The 25,883-nt window shown below is 30.6% G+C and overlaps 3 protein-coding genes and 2 long non-coding RNA genes across 5 annotated transcripts in view; 3 read left to right on the top strand and 2 right to left on the bottom strand.

The window, feature by feature from the left end:
* Window positions 1-25,883, top strand: part of Galt (Galactose-1-phosphate uridylyltransferase) — a 131,824-nt gene that overhangs the window by 145 nt on the left and 105,796 nt on the right. The window lies entirely within an intron of this gene.
* On the top strand, window positions 602-13,764 carry LOC657641 (SET and MYND domain-containing protein 4). Its single transcript, XM_964088.4, has 9 exons — window positions 602-873; window positions 926-1,332; window positions 5,456-5,606; window positions 5,661-6,410; window positions 6,465-6,645; window positions 13,038-13,188; window positions 13,238-13,363; window positions 13,412-13,574; window positions 13,628-13,764. Exons 1-9 carry the CDS (start codon window positions 635-637, stop codon window positions 13,746-13,748), a joined length of 2,289 nt encoding a protein of 762 aa, XP_969181.3. The 5' UTR covers window positions 602-634; the 3' UTR covers window positions 13,749-13,764.
* LOC135267930 (uncharacterized) lies at window positions 6,653-7,178 on the top strand. The gene is made up of 2 exons (XR_010336335.1): window positions 6,653-6,852; window positions 6,901-7,178. It is a non-coding gene; the product is annotated as an uncharacterized LOC135267930 (long non-coding RNA).
* On the bottom strand, window positions 13,602-24,245 carry LOC657716 (UDP-glycosyltransferase UGT5). Its single transcript, XM_015978494.2, has 4 exons — window positions 23,372-24,245; window positions 14,354-14,576; window positions 14,089-14,308; window positions 13,602-14,041 (listed from the first exon to the last, which is right to left on the bottom strand). Exons 1-4 carry the CDS (start codon window positions 24,197-24,199, stop codon window positions 13,762-13,764), a joined length of 1,551 nt encoding a protein of 516 aa, XP_015833980.2. The 5' UTR covers window positions 24,200-24,245; the 3' UTR covers window positions 13,602-13,761.
* LOC135267929 (uncharacterized) lies at window positions 20,813-22,914 on the bottom strand. The gene is made up of 2 exons (XR_010336334.1): window positions 21,952-22,914; window positions 20,813-21,902 (listed from the first exon to the last, which is right to left on the bottom strand). It is a non-coding gene; the product is annotated as an uncharacterized LOC135267929 (long non-coding RNA).

Below are 25,883 nucleotides of genomic sequence, written 5' to 3'. Positions count from 1 at the left end.
TTTGAAAATTCTAGAAGGATCTTCGAAACTTCGGTTATCAAATGCGAAAAAAATGATTCACTTATCGCAAAGGGTTTAAAAGCTGTGATGTCTTAGATAAACTCTTGCAAATTAAAATTTTAACAAAAAAATTGTCATATGTCAAAAACTATGACAGATTAGTACCAACAACAGGGGTAAATTTTACTCAGCTTGAGAAGGTGAATTCAAATATGCAATAAAAATGTGTAGTTACTATTTAGAATTTCAAACTTGGAGCCATTATTTGTAGTTTCGAAAGCTTAGCCATTTTGAAAATAATTAAGTTGAACTTAGAGTAATCGTTTTGGATCGTATAGCTCTATTAGAAGTTGAAAAGGCCTTAAAGGCCCTAAAGAATCACCCTGTATTTTTATCAATTTTTTTTTCAAACATGGATATGTCATCCAGTGGGAGGCAAGTTTTATTTTGCTACTTTTATGTCTTTTTTTGTAAATAGGTTGTTATAAAAACTGTTCAGTTTATTACAACGCACTATATTGTAGAATTATTTTTGAAATTACCCGCGATTACGTCAGTAGTTCATTTCGCGGGAATCGAATGTAGTTCTTTTGTACCATTTCAATCACGAGTTTTGTCACCGGCGAAGTGATGGATGTCATTAGTGACATGTGTTATTTATTACGCAAATATTTCAAAAAGTTTCAGTTTTTGTGCTTTAGACTTCAACACATTGTGTTCTAATTTTTTTCAATACGTACTAACCTTTTGTAGTTTTTTAAAATTATCTACAAATCCAGAAATGGATTGTTTAGTGGCTTATTACACCGAGAGGTTTAAAACAGTTGATGGCAACGTGTTTGAAGAGTTTGCCAAGTTTTATGAATCTGATTTGTAAGTTGTTCAATTACTTTAATGCCTGTTTTTAAAGTTTGAACTTTTTTAGGGCACGGGTTCATTCATGGTTAGAAAGTCAGTTTAAGAAAAAAACGGTGAAGAATAATGCTGTTTCGGCGTTACATAGGCGAGAAGGGAATAATTTTTATGCTGAGAAGAATCTAATTAAGAGTTTTGATTGTTATACAAAGAGTTTACGTTTTGCCATACCATACAGTAAAGAGTATGGACTAGCTTTGGCCAATAGATCTGCCGTTTCATTTGAATTGAAAGAATACCACAACTGTCTTAAAGATATTGAGTTGTGTTTCAAGAGTGATTATCCAACAGATCTGAAACCAAAAGTTTACGTTAGGAAGACCGAATGTTACTATGAGCTGAATCAAAAAGAGGCTTTGAATCAGTGCATTTCTGAGGTGCTGCATTTTCTGGAGACTGAAAACGTTGTGGAAAAAGGTAATGTTAAGCGAATTTTATCAGTATTTATTACGAGACTTATAAACTGACTTAATAGTTTTTATTTTAGTAAACAGAAGAAAGGATATAAATTTTTATTAAAAATAAAGTAAAATATTATTTATTACATTTTCAAACCCTTAGTATTGTTTGGTTTTTAGATATTTTATTTTTAAATTATGTAAAAGTCCATTTTTTAGTTGACTAAGCTTTTATAACAGTGAACCATTGTCCTTTAGTTATGTTTTTAATAAATATTACGAGTTTATCAGAAGAACTGAAAAGTTTTGTGTCGTAACCAAATTTCATTCATATGGGACATAATTTTTTATGCTGTACCTAACAAAAAATGAATAAAAGAAAAATTATTGGCAGTTTTTAGATAAAAAATAAATGTAGCTAGTGATTATTTTAACTTGCATCAGCTTTTTATTGAAGTGACTATGTGAATTTAATATTTAATGGTATATTTTTTGTATTAATACAATAGTAACAGGTGGTAAAAGCCGTTCATATTATTATTTCTCATTATTTTTTCTCTTTTTACACAGTACCACAGTAAGAAAGAAAGCGGCCATGTTTGCAATTTTTATTTTTGCGGAACAGTCAGAATTTCATTGAAAAACTGAAAAAAACTGAAAAGTGAGAATTTTTTTTTCAGATATTTTTGAGGCAAGTGGAAAATAAAAAATGTGTTAAGATTGTAATTTTTATTAATACCAACAACCTTTCTGCAAACGAAATTTTTCTGTGATGTCTGATGATTTTATAGTTGCTAATATTTTACTCGCAGAGGTTGTTTTACTTTAATTAGCCTGAAAATTTGTAAATCTTTTTTAACATCTTTTAATATGACTGAGTATTTTTTTACGTAGAAACTTGAAACCAAGAAATTGATTAGGTAAAAAATTAAAGTAAATTGTCCACTATTTACATCAAGAGTGTCATGCTGTAAGAGCAAAGGAGACTCTTTTTTTCTGCTAATTATTACTCCCAGTGGTTAAATTTTTGCGCTAATTCAACTTTTATCAAAGACAATAATTATTATAAATACTACGTATTTATTTTTGTACAGTGTGCGAGTCCAGGGTAAAAATGAAGAATGTTTCAGCTTATTTTGGCATCTTGGCAATAAAGTTAAGATGATATTCGCAAAAATAAACAAGACTATAGGCCGGTTTATTAAAAACCCAATTAAAATTTAGTTCGCCGTTAAACGTTAATTTGGTTAATTGATCAGTTAGTCACGCATTTTTAATTGCGGATTAAATTAATGAGCCTTCTATAATCCTTCAATTATTTAGAAGTTAACTCAAAATTTTAATTATTTTTGCTAAATATGGACAGTTTTTCATACTTTTGGCATACATATACATATACAGGCTGAAGTAATTGTGGCTTATTTCTAAAATTTCTTTAGATGCAATCCAAAATACTAATTACACCAGTTTATATATTTTTTCTTTTACCAAGAGATAATTTACACTGATTTTGTTTCCTGCTTACTCAAGAAGTGCTAACTAAAATATGTCACAAATGTCTATCACGTCTAGTTTTTTTACTATATTCACTAAAAGTGTTGAAAATTTGTTTCTTGTGTCTAGTTTGGGATTTATTGGTTCTGTGATAAACTAATTGTTAAACATTTTATTTACTTTAAAATATCGCCAAGTGAATGTAGTTTAAGCCCAAACAACTTTTGTTCTGTTTGTGGTATAATTAATATAATAAAACCTGAGAAACTTAAGCGATCAAATGGTAAATGTTTTTATCAACATTTAAAGTCTTATGAAAAGAAGTTTACCAAGATTTTTGCGATAAGAATGTGGTTAGCCGATTACTGCTGGTGTCAATAAGAGAAAATGGCAAATCAGTGAAAAAATAAACAATCTGTGTCATTTTTTATTTTTCAAAAGTTTTGAATCAATCTTTTTTGTGATGTTTTTGGCATTTGTTGTCAAATACATTATAATGAATATTTAAAAAACTTGACATTTTTTTTTGACTTTAGTATTAGATATAGGGTTAATTATTCAACCGATACACCTTGATATTTTACGAGTGTTGGTAAAAAACGTAAACTAGTGTTATCTACACTTACCATTTGATACCAAATTTGACTTTTTTAATAATAATATAATTAAAATAATTAATTGAACCAAAATTGTTTTTTATGTTAGTGTCTTTATGTTTTTATGTCATTGAAAAAAATTTATTTTTTATTATTTCTATTGGCATTCTGGCATGGAAATCACATTCAATCGTAGTAAAATTTCGAAATAAATCGTAACTAAAAATACCCGTATATTAATTAATTTCTTCGGAATCGGAATGATCAAATTAATCGCAAATTAAATCTGGGATCTAATATTAAGTAAGTTGGATTATAAGGAATTATAAGGGAAAAATAAGTCTGTGTTAATCATTTTAATTTCTAAGTAATAAAATAAATAAAAAAATTAAATTTAAAAGCGATTTTATTGCACAATGCTTTTAATATTTGAACTCAACTTTAAAACCAAATATTTTTTTTTTGCAAGTTGAAGGACATAGGAATTAAATATTCTAAAAAGGGGTTGTGCCCTTGCTGTGCCAAAAAAAACGTGTAACCAAGGAATGCTTTCCAAAAATAGCCAAACATGAGATTTATTTTTGAATTACTTTCATAGTGTTGTGTTTATAGATAAATTTGTTACGAGGTTCAATTTTTATCAAAGACAGTAATGCATTATAAATACTACCTATTAGCTGTTTCAAAACTATCAAAACGCCAACGTCGCATTTTACCGAATTATTTTTTTAAATAAAATTGATAAAATTGTAAAATAGTTATTAATGACTAGGTCTCTCATTGAAAGTATAAATTACATTAGCTATTATTTGTTTTAAAGTGCATGAATAATTAATAAACATGTAGATTGTCTCCGCTTATTTTGGCATCTTGGCAATGAAGTTAAGATGATATTCACCAAAAAAAAACCTAAAAGACTGATTTATTAAAAACTCAATTAGTATTTAAAGCGCCATTAAAACTTAATTTAGTCACGTGATCAGTTAATGGCGGATTAAATTAATGACGCTTCTATAAGATACAGGCTAAATTAATTGTGGTTTGTGTCTAAAATTTCTTTAGTTGCAATCTAAAATACATTATTATCTTCACTTACTTGATTTATTAATAATTAATTGAATCAAAATTGTTTTTGCCTTTATGTTTTTATGTCTTGGAAAAAATGTATGTTTTATGTCTACTGGCAATCACTTTAAACCGAAATAAAATTTAAACTTCGCGATTAATTTGAGTTCTTCGAAATAAGTGTCATCTAAATTTATTTGAACTAGAAAAATATAGTATTTAATTAATTTATAATCAAACTAATTTTAATTAAAATTGGGAATGGTCAAATTAATGGCGAATTGAATTTAGTTACACAGATACATTTTTGGGAGGCTTTTTTGGGCTAGCTGCATTTTTTCCGCAATTTATTCTAAATTTATTCTAAATTTATTTGAACTAGAAAAATATAGTTTTTAATTAATTTCTAATCAAACTAATTTTAATTAAAATTGGGAATGGTCAAATTAATCGCGAATTGAATTTAGTTACACAGATATATTTTTGGGAGGCTTTTTTGGGCTAGCTGCATTTTTTTCCGCAATTTTTGACAAAGCAATATTCAAGCATCTTTTGTTTTAGCATATCATGAAAATATAAATATATATTTTTTTCAGCGATCCAATATTAATTAATTTAGATTATAAGGAATTGTTAAAAATTCTGAAACAATTTTGACTACTGTCTTCTACATATTAAACAATTCATTCTAAATACATAATTTTAATAGTAATTTACGAAGTCTGTATGAAGAATGTTAGTTTCTAAGTAATAAAGTGCGATTTTATTGCACAATGCTTCTAATATTTGAACACAAAGTTAATGAATGTTACTTTAAAAGCAAAGACAATTTTTTCTGCAACTTGAAGTACATACACTGACTGTATCATAAAAAGGGGTTGTGCCCTTGAGGTGTCAAAAACAATAAAAAATCAAGGAATGCTCTCCAAAAATAGCCAAAAACATCAGATTTATTTTGTAATTACTTTCACAGTGTTTTGTTTACAGATAAGTTTGTCACGAGGTTAAACCACATTAAGAAATTAAAAAATGCAAAACCAAAAACTGACAGTGGTCAAGAGTGCCTTCACGAAATCCCGGTATTTCCCGATGGAGAAAACAAATGTTTGGCCTATGCTTCCACTAAAGTAAAAATGAGGTAACAAGCAAACACCACACTGAAACCAGCAAGGTAATGTTAAAACCATTACAGTTACAATAAAGACAAAGGACGTCACATTATTGCTAGTACAAACATCCAACGAGGCGACCTCCTCTTTATAGAAAAAGCGTTTGTTTTCGCTCCAGTTTTCAAAGAAAACAAGGAATTCTACTCGTTCAAGTGTTACAACTGTCTTAGCGATATTGTAAGCGGTGTGCCTTGCAACACATGCACCGTTTGTGTTTACTGCGACGAAAAATGTCGCGATCAAAATTGGACAAAGTGCCATCGGTGGGAATGCGATGGAATGCAAGCCAACATTTGGTTTGATTTAGGAATCGCGCTTCCAGCGTTTAAAGTAGTGTTAGAAGGGGCTTTATCAGGGTTTCAAACACTGGAAGGTGGCTTTGAAGACGATGTGAAACATTTCGGTGATAAAGAAAACAACTATCGGTACTTCAACCGCCTGCTTTCCAACATCCACAAGAACAAAAACCTGGCCCCTTATATAATTATGGCCAGTGTTGTGACTACGTATTTGCAAAAATACACCGATTTTTTCACCTGGTTTTTGACACAACCCAGCTGTCCAAAGGAGGGTTTAAATGAGTTGGTGAAACTCGTCGGGGGTTTTATTACAAAACACATCGCTCAGCTTGCGTGCAATTCGAGCACGATCGAACAGTGGACGTGCTCTTCGTCGGATTTGCTTTTCCCGGATGTTCTCATAACGATAGCTTCTGGGATTTTTCCGTCAGTTAGTATAATGAACCATTCGTGTCGGCCAAATGTTACGAATTAGTACGTTTGTGAGTTGGTTTCGTCAAGGGTTGGATGAGAATAGAAGTGTTTTAGTTTCATGAGTGATACTATTGTTGTTAAAGCGCTCGAGGATATCGCTCAAAATGAGGAAATTTTCAATTGTTACGGAATCGATTATCGGGGGATGGAGAGGGAGCAAAGACAGTACGCTTGCAAGGAGTTGTACCATTTCGAATGTAAATGTGTCATTTGCTCGGATCCTGCACACGAACTGGTAACTAAATTTGCACACTTTAAAATTAAGTGAATAGTCTAATACGTCTTAACTTTTTTGTTTGTGAAAATTTTAATGAAATGAAAGATAAATACAAACACAGATAGGTACAATACAGTTAATATAAAATAAAGTGTTAATTATTAAAAGAGCTAAGTTCACTATGTTCAATAACAGTTTTTAAATCTTTTAGAAATCTATTTTTAGGTAAACCTATAAAATGTAATTTACCAGAAAGTACGTTGCATGTTTTAGACAGCCTAGAAGATACAGAATTTTTCCCATAATTGGTACGGTGGTAAGGCACTACAAGCATTCTAGGCTCTCTAACGTTACAAACGGGTATATTTATTGAAAATAGCGGAAGAATAGGATTACAATTTACATTACCAGACAATATACGATATACGAACGACGCGTCATAAAATATTCTACGAGAAGATAGTAAGGATAGTCCTAAATAACTTAAAATGTTTATATAATTATTTTTGTCATAAAATATGTTAAATTTGTAACATACAAATTTAACAAATTTTTTCTGAACATTTTCAATTCGATTAATATGAACATTATAACAAGGTTGCCAAATAATTGTGCAGTATTCCAAAATTGGACGAACATAACAATTATATAATAACATTACAACACGCAAACTTGAAAAATCAGAGCACTGTCTTATTATAAATCCTAATGTTTTGTTTGCTTTCGACAAAATGTGGTTAACGTGATAGTCAAAACTTAACTGGCTGTCTACAATAACTCCTAAATCGCGAATATGAGTGACACATTCAAGTTGATTGCCTGATATAAAGTACGATGGTAGATTGTAATATAATTTTCTAGAAAATCTTAGTGATTTACATTTACTTATGTTCAGTTCTAAAAATTTTTTTTTACACCACATACAAAAACTATTTAAATCACGTTGTAATATATCACAGTCGTTTGGATTTATAATAACTTTAAAAATCTTTACATCGTCGGCAAAAAGAAGGATTTCAGAGCTTTCGATCGCTGTTTTGACATCATTTATATATAGAGAAAAAAGAATAGGGCCTAGATGTGACCCCTGAGGCACACCTGTGGATGGGTGAATTGCGCGAGACTTAACACCATTTATAGTTACATACTGTACACGATTAGACAAAAAAGAATAAATCCAACTAAGGACTGGATCCCCAAAATCTAAATTATCTAATTTTGATATTAATAACTCAATGGAAATGCGATCAAAAGCTTTTGACATATCAGTATATATACAATCAATTTGGAATCCATTTTCAAGATTTGACGTTATATATTCAGTAAACAGAAAAAGATTGGTCATCGTAGAGCAACCCTTGAAAAAACCATGTTGTTCTTCAATAACAGATTGTTTTACAGAAAATGATATAATGTCAGCCATAATGGAGTCAAAAACTTTTGATATATACGATGGGGTACATATCGGTCTATAGTTGGAAATATTTACACGACTACCATTTTTAAAGACAGGTCTGATATATGAGATTTTCCAAATATCCGGAAATTGAGACTGATCAAGAGATTTATTGAACAGCATTTGTAATGGCAATGTCAATTCATAAGCACAATTTTTTTAAAACATTTGAGATATACCATCAGGGCCAGTTGTATAGTTGTCATCTAGATGTATCAATTTTGAAAAAATAACATCAGCAGAAATTTCAACGCTATTTAAAAATACAGCATTTTGATCATTTTTAGAAAAATTTAAATCAGATAACTTCGGTTGATCAAGATAAACAGATTCAAAATGATGGGCAAAAAGGTTTACAATACCATTAGGAGAATCACATAATCTCGGGTACGTTTTTTTGGAAAATAATTTTGGTCAAAACTGCATCTCGCTAGCGTCTTTTGTTTTTGATTTATAAACAAAAGTTGACATTTTAGCGTAGTTCAAAAAATTCATATCTTTCTTATTACATTTGAAACAAAGACATTATACAGGCACTTTTTTACGGAGAATTTAATAATGTTATCAGCTTTTTTTAATCATTCGTTTAGCCGTAATAACATAAAGTTGTATTTTTTTAAATAGGAATCATAGTTGGCTATGACATTTTGGAAAAGCTTATTTTTTCTGAACAGAAAACAATATAAATACAATTTCATATCCCTACATATTTTTGAGAAAAAATATATTTAATATATTTGGAAGTAGTTGGCCATGGAAAAGTTATTTCACATAAAAGTTGTGAATATCTAGAAATTTTGTAAACGGTTATTAAAGTAAAAAATGTGAAATTATAAAAATAAGTTATGTTAAACTTATTTTCAATTGAACAAATATACAACCGTCGCAGATTTTAATTACATAAAAATGTGCAGAAAATAGAAAACAATGTGTCACTACCATTTGATGACTTTTTTATGATTTAGTGAAGTGGAGGTGACGTTGAAAATGTTATGTATTTTTTTTATCGCAGATAGAATTTGATTTTGGTGTTTGGATTGACATTATTATATAAAATAAAATTTTATTGACAGGCAATCATACAATTAAGATTTTTCTATTTCCGACATTTCATGTAATAATAATTTATTGTGCTGTTCTTGAATTGATTAATGTTTAAAAAATCATTAAATTATAAATACTTGTTGGGTAATATATTTTTCATAGTTGTTTGAAAATCCAAATTTTTTGTTCCTTACACTTTTCTTGTCTCTTCAATTTTATTCGCAGCGTTTTGATAAATATAAATTTGAAATATTTTAATTTAATAAATATAAATTATCGCTTGCAATTATCAATTTGCGATCTACCTGGTATTTTTGCAAATGCAGCAAATACGGTTTAAGATACCAAAAAAATCCAAGGAACAAAGTTATAGAGAATTAAATTTTCTACAAAAAAGTCCGGGACACCATATTTTTATCTTTAAAGATTTAAGAATAAATTAACTTTCCAATACTTGAGCACCGGTAAAGTGAAAGAAATCAGTGGCTTGAGCGTCTTTGAAAGACTTTGGGGCCTAAATAGTTGAAGATAGGGATATGGTCTCGCGGACTTTTTTGTAGAAAATGAATTCTCTACAACTTGTTTTGTAACATTTTTCTTGCATCTGTAAACATATTCGCAGTATTTTGAAAAATATAGGGTAGAGTGGAAATTGGTAAAAGTTTTTTTTAATATAGTTTACGATAAAATTTTTGCATTACGTTTATCCTATACTTTTAAGAATTTAATGCTCTATCTGCCTGTATTTTGTTTCCCTTGTGATAACATAATTTCTTTAACTTCATTGCTCTGATAACTTAGACGGTAATAGAACAGATATCCGTAGTTTTGACAAAAGAAAATTGAGAAAATTACAGTGTAAGTGGAGCTAATGGTTCACATAGTACATAAGTTTTTGGGACAAAAATCATTTCGAAAATTTACCTCACAAATTGAGATATTTTTTATCTTTAAAAATACTTACCGAATTTTTGGAAAATTTGGCATGCAATCGTTTTTTATAAACATTTATTTTTTAAATGTAAATTGTGAGGTTGTAGAACTGTGTGGTCCAACCCTGTTACAAACATTTCGAGTTCCAAAAAATGGTAAATATTTAAATTAAGTAAATTTTTTATTTTAGAATTATTGAAATTAGTGGTTTTCTAACTCAGTAACAATACCAAAAATCCAGTAAGTGGTTTTTGAGTGAGTAAAAAAGTGTTTTCGTTTTATAACAAAATCACTGAATGCTTATAAAAAACATAGTTTTTTTTAATGACATCGCCGGTATAGTTTTACATATTTTTTAGGTTTTATAAATCAGTTTATTTTTTGCAATTTGCTTTAACCGTTCAGTTATTTAATTTTTTCTAATATAATTTAGTGCGTCTGAAGGCACACTATTAAAAAATCACAGCAACTATCTAAGCAACCATACTTACCTTTTTAAATCATTAGCGCACAGCAAAATTTGATCTAAGTTTCAATAATTTTTATTTCGAGTATTTCAGAATTTGTAACAGTTACCAAGTTATATAGTGTCACGGGAGTTACGTGCAAATATTACAACCATAGATTAATTATTAACATTGGTCTGTATTTTTTTCTAAAAAGTTTTTTTGTGGAACTATTAGCCCAAAAATCAAGCTATATTTTTTTACCTTTGAAAATATTTATCCAATATTTGCAAAATTTGGCATGCAGGCGTTTTTTTATAATCATTTTTTAACTGTAAATTGTGAGGTTGTAGAACTGTGTTGTCCGACCCTGTTACAAACATTTCGAGTTCCAAAAAATGGTAAATACTTAAATTAAGTCAATTTTTTATTTTTGAATTTTTGAAATTAGTGGTTTTCTAACTCAGTAACAATACCAAAAATCCAGTAAGTGCTTTTTGAATAAAGAGTGAAAAAGTGTTTTCGTTTTATAACAAAATCACTGAGTGCTTATAAAATAATGCAGGTAATATTTACAAATTCAACATATCCTTACCAAATTAGTTAAATTAAATTAATGTTTCATTATTAATTCTGTTCTTCTGCTTTACAAATAATCATAGCTAAACTTTACTTCGTACCTATGTTTTTTAAGCAGTAATAAAGCAATGACGTAACTTAATATCTTATATTCACACCATTTGACTCTAAGGATTGTTTATCGTAGTATTTTTAAAATCAATTTGTGCTTAACCATCAATTATTATTACAAGAAATTCTGTGAATATGAAACTGCGAATATTTTTAAAGAATTTTCAAAATTACCATCATGTGATTTGTAGGAGTTCGTGTCCTTAAATCGGTTAACTGCTGTACTTTAAAAATAAAAATGAGTTACGTATTAGTTACGTTACTTAATATTAACCATTTTCAAGCGACTTAGGCCGTAAATAAGCTGCAATAACTTACTGAGATTGTACCGCAAACTTATTGGAACTGTTTCATTTTCATTTCAGCAACGTTTTGTTCTGTACTTTTTTTTATAAATTAACCATTTTACTCGATTTCGTTTTTACTTATTAACTAATTTAGTTTCACAAGTTTTTAAAGGCGTATGATTTTAACCTTTTCACGTTTTACACATTTCATTCTGATCCTTTTTATTTTTTTTTAATTGCAAAAAACTCACATTTAGAAAATTTTATCACCCAAACGTGACACGTTACAAGAAAATTTTCCCAGTTACTTTTGTCATATTAAACTAAAACTTGTTTGAATATACATACACTGAAGAAGTTTTTGCAAAAAAAGCTAATAAACTAAAAATTGGCTAACTTTATCCAGAAGTAGGTAAAGATATATATAGGTAAATATAAAATTTGCAGTTTCAAAAAAATTCACAAAAACTTTTTTATATAAAAAACGACCTCGTATACTAATTCAGCAACAAAATTTATGATATTATAATTATGATTTTTTAAACTTGTACATATTATCGCTTTACTTTCACTTTTTGTTAGATTTTCTTGACGTGGAAAGTAACTAAAACTTGTAGAAACGCGTTGTATTTGAAATAAACATTTGGTGTGTCTAGTTTTTAAACTTTGTTTTAGTTTCTTTACTTTCACTTCTAATAACGATATAAACGATATAAAAAATCAAAAGAACATATTTAAAATTCTATGCTTTACAATTTTTCCCTACGCTTACCTATTTTGCAAAAACCCTTTTTTATTTTTCAACACCTTCTCGGGGGTTGAAAAAAATTTCGCACTAATTTATTTCAAAAATTCAAGTGTATACTCTAAAATTCTGATTTGAATTTGTGTCTTTTTATGTTACCAACCGTTATAACACTAATATGTAATTTTTTAATGATCTGTTTTCTTGCGTCAAACGGTTTTAACAAGTTCAGAATGACATATTCTGCTCAAAGTGCAAATTCTATCAATTTTATAAAAAAGTTGTAAAAAAATTGCTATGAGGAAAAATTTGATTCAATTTGGTCATAAATCATACAACTACAATACCATATTACGTTTTACGTTTGCGACAGACAATTATTTTTGCGGTAATTTTTTTTATCCCGGCGCATCCACCATTTTTAAATTACCAGTTTATTATTTTGTTAATTCTTATTTGTGACTTAAACTTTTTAAAATAGATGAAGCTTATTGTAAAAATAACGAAAAATATGTTCCCCAGTTTTTTAAATTTTTACATATTAATTTCAAAAATTCGTAGTTGGTATTGTTATGTTATTAACTAATACAAATTTTTTTGTTTCTATTGTCTGTGTTTTATTATTCCGTTTGAACCAAAAGTTAACAACAGTTAAGATGACGTTACCTGTGACCATTTTTACACTAATCTAAGAATATTCCCGCTCCCGCACAGTTTTAAAGAATTAGTAATTAAAAAACCATACATCGTGGTAGAAAAAGTTTTAGTAGTTTTTTAAAGTAAACAAAGAAACATTTATGTTCCAATAGGACATGCTGGACAGCTATTTGTGCCCGAAATGCAAAGGACTGGTCCCAGAAATTAAGAACACAATTTTGAGTTTTTGCGTTAACTGTGGCGAAAAATACCATTTGAAACCGTTTAGGAAAATCAATTATGAGGCCCAAAAATACATGGAAAGTAAGTTTTAATGAAATAAATCCATTAAGCGAAAACTGTATTGTTGTAGGCGATTCTTCTAATCAGTTAGAACTTTTAATAAAGAGTTTAAAAATCAGAGAAAAAATTCTCTATAAACATCACAAAGATTTCGAGGAAGTTTACTACCGATTGTATAGTTTTTACGTAAAGCTTGGTAAGTTATTGTTTGATAGTTGCGAGAGTTGTAACTTTTTCCTAACAGGAGACGCTGAAAATATGTTCAAATATTTCCACTTATGGCTAGAGAATGAGAAAGCGCGTCGGGGTTGCAACTCAAGGGTTGTAGGGACAAAGTTGTACGAAGCTGCGCTTGCAATCCTTCATTGTTTGAAGGGGGGACAGCAAAAAAATTGCACAAATCTCAAGTACGTCACTATTATTAAATAAATATCTAGGAATTGTGATTTTTTTATTTTAGGGATTTTCTACAAAACGTCGAATATATGATTAAAGAAGCCAAAGCCATCCTGAATTTATATTACCCAGCGTTCATCACAAACAGGCTGAATAAGAAAATACAATTTATTTCGACGAAATAAAAAAAATGTGTTACTACTCTTTTTTAATTTTGGAATTCCTTCTAAAAACCTTCCTGAAAATGAATTTAAGTGTGATTGTTATAACGAAAATTATCGCAGTTAAAACTGCTGCTATGAAAGCGATAACATCGAGGAGTAAATACTGATACATCGGTACGTCAATAATGTGAGATCTCAAGTGTTTGGCGCCTTTGTGTCTAATTACATATTCGGTCCACCAGATTGCTTTTTCTAGACCTGACATTGGATGGTCGCTGTAAAGCGCGGCAAGTTCTTTCAAATTGTCTTTATACCTAAACAAAAATTGTTAAATTTGGTTAAAAAATATTTTATTTTATACTTTGGATCCGAAATAACTGTCAAAATCGCATTCAAAAACGTGTTTTTTTCCAACTTCTCCGTATTCAGTCTGATACCGAGACCTTTGCTCTCTAGAACTTTCGCATTGTTTCCTTGGTCCCCGTAAAAAGGTAAGCCGATCATCGGAACGTTGTAGACAATCGCCTCTTCCATCGATTGCAGTCCACACTGCATAATAAACGCCTTGATATTTTTGTGTGCTAAAAGTAAGTTTTTTGGTGGCACTCTAAATTGATGTGTGTTACCTAAAACAGCGGTTTGCGGCAGCCACTTTACAATTTTCACGTTTTTGGGTTTGTTGGGGATGTGTTCGTCTTCAAATTTCCAGAGGATGTTGTAGGGGAGTTCGGCAAAAGTTTGGAGAATTGCGTCTTTGATTTGTGGTGGAAGGGCTGCGCTTTTTACGTTTGTGCCAAGGCTAAAGTAGATAAATCCGTCGCTGGAGTTGTCTAGGTATTCTTGAATGTCCTACAAAGTGAACATTTAAAAAAAAACAGTCATGAAATCCCTAAAAGGAGTAAATCAAAATTTACTCTTTAGGGTCGGTTTATAGAAGCGGCATTATTTCAATCCGCAATTAAATGCGTGAATTGAAGCAATTTGATTGGTCTATTCGCATTGTTAACTTTTAACAGCGCAATTAACTTTAATTGAGCTTTCTATTAAAGTTAACTGGGGATTTTGCAACTACGGAATATATATTTTTGTAGACGTAGTAGATAGTCTTAGAAAAATGCAATCTATTTACAATTTTTGAGATGGTACAGTCAAAATCATTGTTATTTGTTGAAGAGGAAACATTTACTAGTCTTGTGGAATCATTAAAAATTATTTGTTATACAGGTGGTCCGGAAAGTCGCGCACCGCCGTGACACTACATCAGCGGCCGATGCCCTAGATAACCAGAAAAATGTTAAAAAAAATCTAAGTCTTTTATTGGTGAAGATATGATGAAGTAAAGATTAAAAATTCTTTGTTAAAAATGAAGGTGTTTGCACTACCATTTTGAATCCAAATTCATTTGTGGTATAAATGACATTACATAAAAGGACGTAGTAACATAAGAACTGAAGAAACCTTCCCAGATTCTTTAAGAAATGTTAACAAAATTTTTGAGTCAACAATGATAATAAATCTGGCAACAAAAATGTAAAAATGCCACAAAGAACTGTAAAAAACAATTCCTTGATCAGATAGAACAAAATATTATAACTAACAGTAGAGCATTTTGGTCATATGTTAAATCTAAAAATACTGTACAGGGTTATCCTAAAAAAATGTCGCTAAATGAAAATTCATGTTATTCTCCTAATGGTATTGTAAACCTTTTTGCCCATCATTTTGAATCTGTTTATCTTGATCAACCGAAGTTATCTGATTTAAATTTTTCTAAAAATGATTAAAATGCTGTATTTTTAAATAGCGTTGAAATTTCTGCTGATGTTATTTTTTCAAAATTGATACATCTAGATGACAACTATACAACCGGCCCTGATGGTATATCTCAAATGTTTTTAAAAAATTGTGCTTATGAATTGACATTGCCATTACAAATGCTGTTCAATAAATCTCTTGATCAGTCTCAATTTCCGGATATTTGGAAAATCTCATATATCAGACCTGTCTATAAAAATGGTAGTCGTGTAAATATTTCCAACTATAAACCGATATGTACCCCATCGTATATATCAAAAGTTTTTGACTCCATTATGGCTGACATTATATCATTTTCTGTAAAACAATCTGTTATTGAAGAACAACATGGTTTTTTCAAGGGTCGCTCTACGATGACCAATCTTTTTCTGTTTACTGAATATATAACGTCAAATCTTGAAAATGGATTCCAAATTGATTGTATATATACTGATATGTCAAAAGCTTTTGATCGCATTTCCATTGAGTTATTAATATCAAAATTAGATAATTTAGGTTTTGGGGATCCAGTCCTTAGTTGGATTTATTCTTTTTTATCTAATCGTGTACAGTATGTAACTATAAATGGTGTTAAGTCTCGCGCAATTCACCCATCCACAGGTGTGCCTCAGGGGTCACATCTAGGCCCTATTCTTTTTTCTCTATATATAAATGATGTCAAAACAGCGATCGAAAGCTCTGAAATCCTTCTTTTTGCCGACGATGTAAAGATTTTTAAAGTTATTATAAATCCAAACGACTGTGATATATTACAACGTGATTTAAATAGTTTTTGTATGTGGTGTAAAAAAAATTTTTTAGAACTGAACATAAATAAATGTAAATCACTAAGATTTTCTAGAAAATTATATTACAATCTACCATCGTACTTTATATCAGGCAATCAAATTGAATGTGTCACTCATATTCGCGATTTAGGAGTTATTGTAGACAGCCAGTTAAGTTTTGACTATCACGTTAACCACATTTTGTCGAAAGCAAACAAAACATTAGGATTTATAATAAGACAGTGCTCTGATTTTTCAAGTTTGCGTGTTGTAATGTTATTATATAATTGTTATGTTCGTCCAATTTTGGAATACTGCACAATTATTTGGCAACCTTGTTATAATGTTCATATTAATCGAATTGAAAATGTTCAGAAAAAATTTGTTAAATTTGTATGTTACAAATTTAACATATTTTATGACAAAAATAATTATATAAACATTTTAAGTTATTTAGGACTATCCTTACTATCTTCTCGTAGAATATTTTATGACGCGTCGTTCGTATATCGTATATTGTCTTGTAATGTAAATTGTAATCCTATTTTTCCGCTATTTTCAATAAATATACCCGTTTGTAACGTTAGAGAGCCTAGAATGCTTGCAGTGCCTTACCACCGTACCAATTATGGGAAAAATTCTGTATCTTCTAGGCTGTCTAAAACATGCAACGTACTTTCTGGTAAATTAGATTTTATGGGTTTACCTAAAAATAGATTTCTAAAAGATTTAAAAACTGTTATTGAACATAGTGAACTTAGCTCTTTTAATAATTAACACTTTATTTTATGTTAACTGTATTGTACCTATCTGTGTTTGTATTTATCTTTGTATTTTATATATCACTTGTACTTGGCGTGGCCGTTAATAAACATTATTATAACACTTGACACAAACCATTGTTGTTCAGATGGAACCATGGTTACGGTGATTGCTTATAATGTCATTAAAATTTTTGTTTCGTCTGTCAGCGGTAATTTTTCAGTTTCAAACAGTGTCAGTGAAGGGTTAAAATGTTTTCCTACTATGAATATTGTGACTTGTGTTTGCTGTTTGATGAATACGCTGGAAATGCAAGTGAAGCCGCTCGTCAGGATGCCGATCCAGACGAAAACTCGAATTTCCATTGACTGGACCAAAGAATGCGATCAACTGGTCGTTTGGATCTTTTACCAAGGGAACTTGGTCGGCCCAGAGTTACGAAAACGGTTACTGCGGAAGAAGCAATTTTAGAAGAACTCATGAAGAGTTGGTGAACCGAAATCATGCCGCTAGTGCTACGATCACTCCAGAAACATTACAAACGGTGCAAGCCAAACTTTTGAGCATTTGTTATAATTTTTTAGTGCATTGTTTGTTCGGTTTTTAAGTTGTTTAAAATATTATTACAATAAATAAAGCTGTTCTCCGCTCAGTTGCATTCAATAACATAATTAAAAATTACGATAATGCGCGAACTAATCTGACTAACAACAATGGCGTAACCATGGTTTTAAAGACTTGAAATTAAATATGTTCAACACCTTTTAATGGTATACAAGACTTTAATTATAATTTTTAATTTCAGTTTTCACGTGTATCTTTGTGCAATGTTGCCTTTTTCCATAATTTGTTTAGGCTCTGATATAAAAACAGAGCATGTGGAATTTTTGTAAACATTTTTTCGGTACCCTGGAGTATTATCCAATTACTCCCCTTCAATGAGGTGCGCGACTTTCCGGACACCTGTACAAGACGACAAAGATATTGTTTATCTGTGATAAGCAGTCTTTAAGTTTAAGTGAAAAAAGTTATTGAACCCTTCAAATTAATGTTCAAGAATTTGTAAATTTAATGGGATAAAATTAATTTAAAACGTTTTTTGTAATTTGCCGCCATTTTGATGCTTTAATAGGCATCTTAAAGCACGCAACGTTGTCAAGTGCGATGTCATAATAGCCATTATTTGACGGAATACTTTACGAAAATGTTCAATTTGGCAGGAAGCAAATTCGCGACCGTATTTTTGCCAATTTCACAAATTTCAAGGTGCGTTCTTGCAAGATTACCTTTATTATCATGCATACATTTTATCTACCCTTGCGGTTAAAGTGCTATTTTATCTAATGAAAAGAGTCAATAAAGAATAGTTTAACATCTGCTATAGAAAAAAACGTTTTTGTTTAAACATACCATCATTAGTATCATAATGTAATAAAATAAATCACAAGTTAAAAAATATAAAATGATTGTATGCTGCGTTTCAGGCCACAAAAGCTTCTTTTTGCCCTTAGTATATTAACAACTATAATAATTGAAAAAATATTTTCTACCTTATCTTTAGTTAAAATAGAAATAGACTAGATTTTTGTAACAATGAAAATCAATTCACCACTTTAAAGAAGAAACTTCACACTTCAAGGTTGTATTATTTTTATTAGCTTATTGCAATCAAGAAGATAAAAAATGAAGAGGTTTATTAAAGTGAATAGCCAATTTTTTATTTTTGCATCTAAAAGACCTTTAAATTGCCTCTCTAAAAACATTAAGAGTTATGGGTCTTTTGCTGATTACTCAAAAGATATTAAACATTAAAAAAAAATTATTAACTATTGTTTTAGTCGTCAAAAAGTGAAATTTTTTGCTAATAATAACTTTAATGTTACCCTTAGGCCATTATTTGTCATTAATTACAGTAAAATAACTAAAATTTTAATATTTATGGCGAATTTTTAAAGTCTTATATAATCTCCAACAAATGGTATGTGGTGGAGTTGCTATGGTTATGGCATGGTTTATTATGGTAACAACAATGCTAGTGAATAGTGTGCATTGTTGTTAAGATTAACTTTAAAGTAAAATATCTTTTTAGTTATTAACTTTAATCATCTGAAACTTTATGTATTTGGATAGACAATTTAATAATCTTAGATACGAAAGAACAAAAAATAGGGTGTTCCATTTAAGTTTTTCAAGTTTTTCAACTTTTAACAAACTTCTCATTTTTTCTACGTTTCTAGCTTGAACTTTTCCCTTTATTGTGGACATAAAGTCCTACTTTTCTACGAATCTCCGTTTTTGTGTAATATATTTTTAAATAAAACGTGTTTATGTCCAAAAAAAATCAAATTATTTCAAATTCTAAGCAGAATCGACCAATACAAGTTGAGGTTGAAATCATCAGTATTAAAAGCTACGTCCAAAAATGAAAAAACTACTCAAGTGTTTTTTTAATATTGGAACAGCTTGTATATACACCGCAATATTTTAAAAACATGCAGCAGGAACGCATCTATAATCTAAAAAAAAGTAAAGTCAGAAAAGTCAATATCTTTAATAATAAACAAGTTATGGAGCTTTCTCGGATCGTTGGGTAAGCCCGTACAGGACGTCCGGAAAGTCGCGCACCTCATTGAAGGGGAGTAATTGGATAATCCTCCAGGGTACCGAAAAAATGTTTAAAAAAATTCCACATGCTCTGTTTTTATATCAGAACCTAAACAAATTATGGAAAAAGGCAACATTGCACAAAGATTCACGTGAAAACTGACATTAAAAATTATAATTAAAGTCTTGGATACCATTAAAAGGTGTTGAACATATTTAATTTCTAGTCTTTAAAACCATGGTTACGCCATTGTTGTTAGTCAGATTAGTTCGCGCATTATCGTAATTTTTAATTATGTTATTGAATGCAACTGAGCGGAGAACAGCTTTATTTATTGTAATAATATTTTAAACAACTTAAAAACCGAACAAACAATGCACTAAAAAATTATAACAAATGCTCATTGGTTTGGCTTGCACCGTTTGTAATGTTTCTGGAGTGATCAGCACTAGCGGCATGATTTCGGTTCACCAACTCCTCACGAGTTCTTCTAAAATTGCTTCTTCCGCAGTGACAGTTTTCTTACCTCTGGGCCGACCAAGTTCCCTTGGTAAAATATCCAAACGACCAGTTGATCTCATTCTTTGGTCCAGTCAATGGAAATTCGAGTTTTCGTCTGGATCGGCATCCTGACGAGCGGCTTCACTTGCATTTCCAGCGTATTCACCAAACAGCAAACACAAGTCACAATATTCAAAGTAGGAACACATTTTAATCCTTCACTGACACTGTTTGAAACTGAAAAATTACCGCTGACAGACGAAACAAAAATTTTAATGACATTATAAGCAATCACCGTAACCATGGTTTCATCTGAACAACAATGGTTCGTGCCACAGCTTCCTTGATTAATGAAGGGACTTTCCCATAGAATAAGAGAGAGGAAGAAGCGAATCTCTCTGTCTACCCCTCGTTTTTTCGCGAAAGCGCCACCTAACCTGGGGAGAACAAACTAATTCGATAATAGCGGGAAATTCAAACAGGACATTTTATTTATTTTCCAAATTTAAAGAATTATAAATGTTAAATGTTTCTGTACTCATGCACTGTTACGAGACATTTTAATAAAAAAGCATCTGTAACAGTTGCAATAGCACAAAAACATTTAACATCGCTTAATAAAATGAAACAAAGTCTTTCCAATAAAAATTTATTAAAAAAATAATAACGTGCTGGAATGTATAGGCAAAATTAATTTAACTCGAATTGTTGTTCATAAACATACTCAGATGTAATAATATATGTAAATACATTGTCTAAATATACACAATGATCCAGAGAAACTGAGTATGTTGGCATCAGATTAAATTATTGAATTGCTACCTGAAAGTGTACACTATTGGTATCCTTTAAAATTTAAATTCAGATTGCTAACAGACACAGTATTTCGGGATCAGTCTGTATAAATACATCAGTTTTGTTGGTTTGATTACTTGTCTACAGACTGTTCAGAAAAGCAAAAAAATATCAAAATTTTGCTTGTAACCTTTGACAATAGTCCAATTTTTAAGTCCCTTAAGGCTAAATTTAAACAACTATTTTTCGAAATTTATTCGCGGTTATAAGGTTTACGGACGTTTGTAAAAGCGGCCCTAACACGTACTTTAACAGTTTGATGTCAAAGTTCTTGATAAGTTTTGAAATTTTTTAAAAGTAATCTCGATTGCATCATAGTTATTAGTAAATTACTCAAACACAAGAGAATTACAAGTGTGCTAAAATTATTTTAAATAAAAACCCACATATCTGATATACATAACTATCACTGGAAGTTAACTGATTAAAACTACCATGTAATCATTTAAATTTATAATAATAGTAGGCTTTAATATTGATTAACTTGTATGATACTTGTAGAATACGTTTTTTCGCTTAGTTTCTAAATTAAGCAATCACAAAAAGGACAAACCTTGTTTTTTTAACAGGCATAGGCGTTATAACATTGTGTAAAACAACATAAAAGATTAAGACATAGAGGGACATGGCGAATTTGAAAACCTTGAACCATAGCAAGTCCTAAACTCCCTGCTTTCACAAAATACTAGCTTCGCAACTACAATAAATTTATTTATTATTATGATATACCTATTAATTACTGCACATTATATTTAACTCGTCTTCATGGGATTTTCAATTACATCCCAAGAACCGTTATCATCTCCAAGGACGGTCTTCATCTCCTAAGTTTGTGTGATCCTTCTTGGTGTAATATGATTATATTAATATCTAGAAATCGCAATTAATTGTTGTATAGACACCTTTCAATAACGTTTACCTTAATTTGCCTTAAGTTGATTCATCCTTCATTAAAACACTGTCATTCACACTATACACTAGATTCAAATAAAAGATCCATATAAAAGTAGAGATGTTTGATCACAAAAACATCCAAAAAATCACGTTAAATCGTTTTCTGAAGTCTTTAAAACACATTAAAACAAAATGTCGCCAAAAACCACAACGACAGCAAAATAATCGGCTGTTGATAAATCAAAGAATTAAAGAGAGAAGTGTGCGCACGTCGATTATTTTTAAGTGAACCTTCTTTACTTTTAGCAAAATGTGTGACAGATTCCTTTAAATTTACAGATTTCTTTGCAACTGACGCGACCTCTAAGCTGGAGCACACGAACTATTTTAGCCATTTCCCCCCTTTGCCCCACCCCTCCCAGTGAACACATAATTTGTATACACTTTCAGGGGCCTGGGACTTTCCCTTCACACGGCTGGCCGCATTGCTTAGTTCCTTGGCATATTTTTGTTTCTGAGAGGGAGCCACTATAAAGTAGTAAAACAATTCTGACAGTTCTAAGGTTAAGTGTTGTCACACTGCTGTCAGTGCAGAAGATTTCTAAGGCAAAACGCATTAGTTTTAGCTATATAGTTGTAGAAAACGTATTCTACAAACATTTGGCACGTGTTTTTACTATGAGGAACCAAAAGCGCATGTTGCCATGTGAGCGACCAAGAGCATATGCCAAGAGCGAACTGCGAAACACAAAACGAACATAAAAAGCATCATACAAACTTGAACATTTTGCCGAATGGTAAACAAACATTTTTATGCTCACGAAAATGATCAAAAGAGTGTTGGAACGCATTTGCAACCAACTGTACAAAATGTAATTAGTGTCCAAATGCTTTGCATTTCAAATTTAGATTAAAACTTGTGGAAAAAAATTAAACTAAGCTTTGTCTTGCCTTCCTGTTAGCAAAATTTTGTATAAATCTTGTGCAAAAGAGGTTTCTTCAGTTCTTATGTTACTACGTCCTTTTATGTAATGTCATTTATACCACAAACGAATTTGGATTCGAAGTGGTAGTGCAAACACCTTCATTTTTAGCAAAGAATTTTCAATCTATACTTAATCATATCTTCATTAATAAAAGATTTAGATTTCTTTTTAACATTTTTCTGGTTATCTAGGACATCGGCCGATGATGTAGTGTTACGGCGGTGCGCGTCTTTACGGACACCTGTATATTACGAAAAATGTGGGCAATTAATATCTTTAATCACTGGCCAAAGATTTTGTTGGTTTGTTTAGAAAACTGTACAACTTAATTATTATTATTGCTACAAAGCAATGTGGCAATCTTTTGTAAAAAAAACTAATTCTGTTGACTGTTGAATAAAAAATCCGTACGTAATTTACTGTTTGTTTAAAAATGCAATAACAATAGAAAATACTTACTTTTGGGAGAGGCTTTGGTTCATGCAAGTGAATACCACCCCCAATTTGGATGGTAGCTGGCACCAAAGGCCTGATATTGTGAAAAATAGGATTGGCATTGATAAACAACATGCTCATATTTTTCTGTATTTCATTAATCGGCGGTACATCTTCACCAAAATACTTCCTTAGCGTTCTTTCCTCCCTTGCATGCAGTCGAAATTTCGTGTAGAGCAACATAGCGCAGTGAAACAAAGTACTGATCACTCTTTCCCCAAAAGTCAAGTTTTTATCAAACGGCAGATCATAATCCGGGTACAAAACTGGATGCACTGGATTACCCACAGCCGCATGAATCCGGGAAGGCGCATCCAGGGAAATTAATCCAATAAACGGGATATTAAACCACCAGGAAAACGCCATCTGTGTGGGGTAGATCGCCTCCACCATCAATAAATCGAAATCGTTTCGCTTATTATGCAGCAAATCTTGCACTTTTGGATGTGCTAATTGCTTATCTGCGATAACGTGCAACGCTTCCATGTATTTTTTTATACGTACGGCCACACTGTCGTTGTTTGAGGACAAAATCTCATCGGCTTTGTACGCTCTCATTGTGTCGTAGGACATGCTGAGGTCGATTTCGGTCAGGTTTTTCAAGCTTGAGTCGTTTAGCGGATTCGTGGTCAAGACAGTTAACTGGTGGCCGCGCAGGGAAAGTTCTCTCCATATTGGTTGAAACGCCACTTGGTGACTGTATGATGGGGTGAAAACGGCGCCAAGAATTCTTGCACACTCACTGTAACTAAATGATGAAATTATTATAAAACAGAAATATGTTTTAAACATGGTTGCCGAAAGAGTAATCAGGTGTGTGTAAAAGTGTTTCACCTTATTGATAAGGTTTATCATTAATTTACCAATTGTCCTACGAAATAAGTGTTAAGTACTTCTCGAGATAAAAACTAATTGATACGGGGCGTGTTTTACTGCAGGAATAAGTATAATTTGTTGATTTTATTGTTTACATTTATGGCATGTAGCTAATTTAATTGCTACAATTCTGTATCGGTCGTTTCCTACGGAATAAAGTCGAAAAGAAAACGTTTTCTTTGTACACCATAAAGTTTTGACAAGGGTGATTCGAAAATATTTACGATACCGATCGATTCGTCTGAAAGACTACAGCCTGTTTGCAACACAAAAGCTTGCCTGATTGATTAGCTTGAAGGGTCCTTGCGGTTTGGGGTAATCATAATAAAATTTTATGGTGTACAAAGAAAACGTGGCTAGAATACATCCTAAAAAATACTACATGGAAGTGATTTTTACCAATCCTGCCATCTGGTTTTATTAGTTTAGAGACAAACAAATGCAATTTTTTGATTTTTTCACAAAAAAATTAATTTGTTATAATTACATTTTGTGTAACATTGATGGACTGTTCGTTTGTTTTAGCATTATGTTCATTTTACATGTGTTTATGATAAACTATCGCATTGTTAACATCCATCAAAACTTCATTTCTCACGTTTTATTAAATTAAATGATTACATAACCAGGTGGTATTTTTATAGCAAGGTGAGTCTTGCTAAGAGTCTATTTTTATGTGAATCTCATTTTGTGTAAAAAAATTCTTTATGTTCCTGATGTATGATCTGTTTGATTATGCTTAATTTTATAAGGGGCCATCAAGAACGAAAATAATTTTTAAACTTTGGCACCTTCTAACTTTTAAACGGTGCAACTTGTTGGTAGAGGGATTTTTTTACCGAATTATTTCATATAACGTTGATCAAATTATAAAATAGTTACCATTGAAAATATAAATTACATTAGCTATATTAGTCCTTGAATAATTTATACGAATAACAGTTAATTTTGAGAGAAAATTACGACGTTGGCGTTGTTATAGTTTTGAAACAGCTATCTAATAAGTTAGATTAAATCCTTTTCTTTTAACATGGAGAACCTCAGGTTCTTTTTTGTCCCCATCTTTTCTAAAGGTGGGTGGAAGAACATTTAAAGATATGGTAAAATAATAGTTTACTCCATTATTATTAATTACAACATTACTTTATTTTTCCTGGTTTTTATTTTTTTCTTTTTGTTTAAAATAATAATAGTGAGTGTGTTTGTACGGATAATTAGATATAAATAAGATAACATAAAACACATAATAACTTATTTTTCAAAAGAATTCTCAAACAGGTTCAATTATTATTGTATTTTAATACTACATTTTAACAATATCAAAATTCAAAATTTAGGACGTCATTACTTTTTAAGAAAAATGTTTCATTTTTAAGCTTTTAAATGACAACCGACTGTCTTTCATAGTATAGTCCTTCATCTTTTTCGTAAGTAAGAAACATTTAATGAATAAAGTAAATAATAATAATAGTAATTTATTTAACGAGTTTGACTGTAAATCGGACGCTTTATTTCACGAGTGAATGTTAAACCACGAGTGAAAACTACTTGAATACAACATTTTATTCTTCGAATTAGAACTAGACAAGGCTTAAAATTG

Source organism: Tribolium castaneum, chromosome 1 (genome assembly GCF_031307605.1).
Source record: "Tribolium castaneum strain GA2 chromosome 1, icTriCast1.1, whole genome shotgun sequence".
In the NCBI taxonomy this organism is placed as follows: Eukaryota; Metazoa; Arthropoda; class Insecta; order Coleoptera; family Tenebrionidae; genus Tribolium; species Tribolium castaneum.
This window is presented reverse-complemented; position numbering and strand designations above follow the sequence as displayed.